The 824-nt window shown below is 53.3% G+C and overlaps 1 protein-coding gene across 1 annotated transcript in view; it reads left to right on the top strand.

Annotated features, from left to right (window-relative positions):
- The first annotated feature begins 212 nt into the window (after positions 1-212).
- Positions 213-824, top strand: part of LOC109924617 (transitional endoplasmic reticulum ATPase-like) — a 21,107-nt gene continuing 20,495 nt past the window's right edge. Inside the window, exon 1 of the mRNA XM_048617796.1 lies at positions 213-377. Coding sequence (XP_048473753.1) covers positions 213-377 — 165 coding nt within the window. The remainder of the gene's footprint in view (positions 378-824) is intronic.

Below are 824 nucleotides of genomic sequence, written 5' to 3'. Positions count from 1 at the left end.
CTCACTTTCTCTCTTTCTCTTTCTGTGTTTTTTTTCATTCCTTTCTATCTAACTTGCTTTTTGTCTTTCTCACACTCTAACTCCCTCGCCGTGTCTGTCTGTTATCGCTCTGTCTCCACAGCCTCCTCTATGTGTTGTTTGAATCTAGGGAGTGAAGCCCTGGCTGTGTGTGACAGCCTGTCTGTGTTAGCCCCCCTCTCAGTGGGATAGTTATGTATCGCCATTACATGGGTGTGTGTTTTGCAGGAGACATCTTCCTGATCCGAGGCGGAATGAGGGCCGTTGAGTTTAAGGTCGTGGAGACTGACCCAACTCCCCACTGCATTGTGGCTCCCGACACGATCCTTCACTGTGAGGGAGAGCCAATCAAACGAGAGGTGAGGTGCTCTCCCTACTGCGAGTACGTTTTTGCCCCTCGGTCCCTGCGGGAAGGGGCTGGGGTGTGGGGGCATGTCTGACCTACTGGAATCCACACTGAACTGGGGGCTCGACATGACCCGTGTCTGCAAATCCATACAATAGAATCCCTACAGTGAGGAAAGAGGCCGTTTGGCCCATTGAGTTGCTACCAACCCTCCGAAGAGCATCCCACCCAAACCCAGCGTCCCCCCTGCCATGCTATCCCTGTAACCCTGCATTTCCCATGGCTAACCCACGGCTAACCCACCCAGCCTGAGGCAGCCTTACTGGAGTGAAGTACCCTCAGAGAAACATCAAGAATGGCAGCAGGAGTAGACCATTCAGCCCCTCGAGCTTGCTGTCCCATTCAGCATGATCATGCCTCATTATCCAACTCAGTCCCCTATTCCCAGCTTCCTCCCCCC

Source organism: Rhincodon typus, chromosome 38 (genome assembly GCF_021869965.1).
Source record: "Rhincodon typus isolate 14 chromosome 38, sRhiTyp1.1, whole genome shotgun sequence".
NCBI lineage: Eukaryota > Metazoa > Chordata > Chondrichthyes > Orectolobiformes > Rhincodontidae > Rhincodon > Rhincodon typus.
This window is presented reverse-complemented; position numbering and strand designations above follow the sequence as displayed.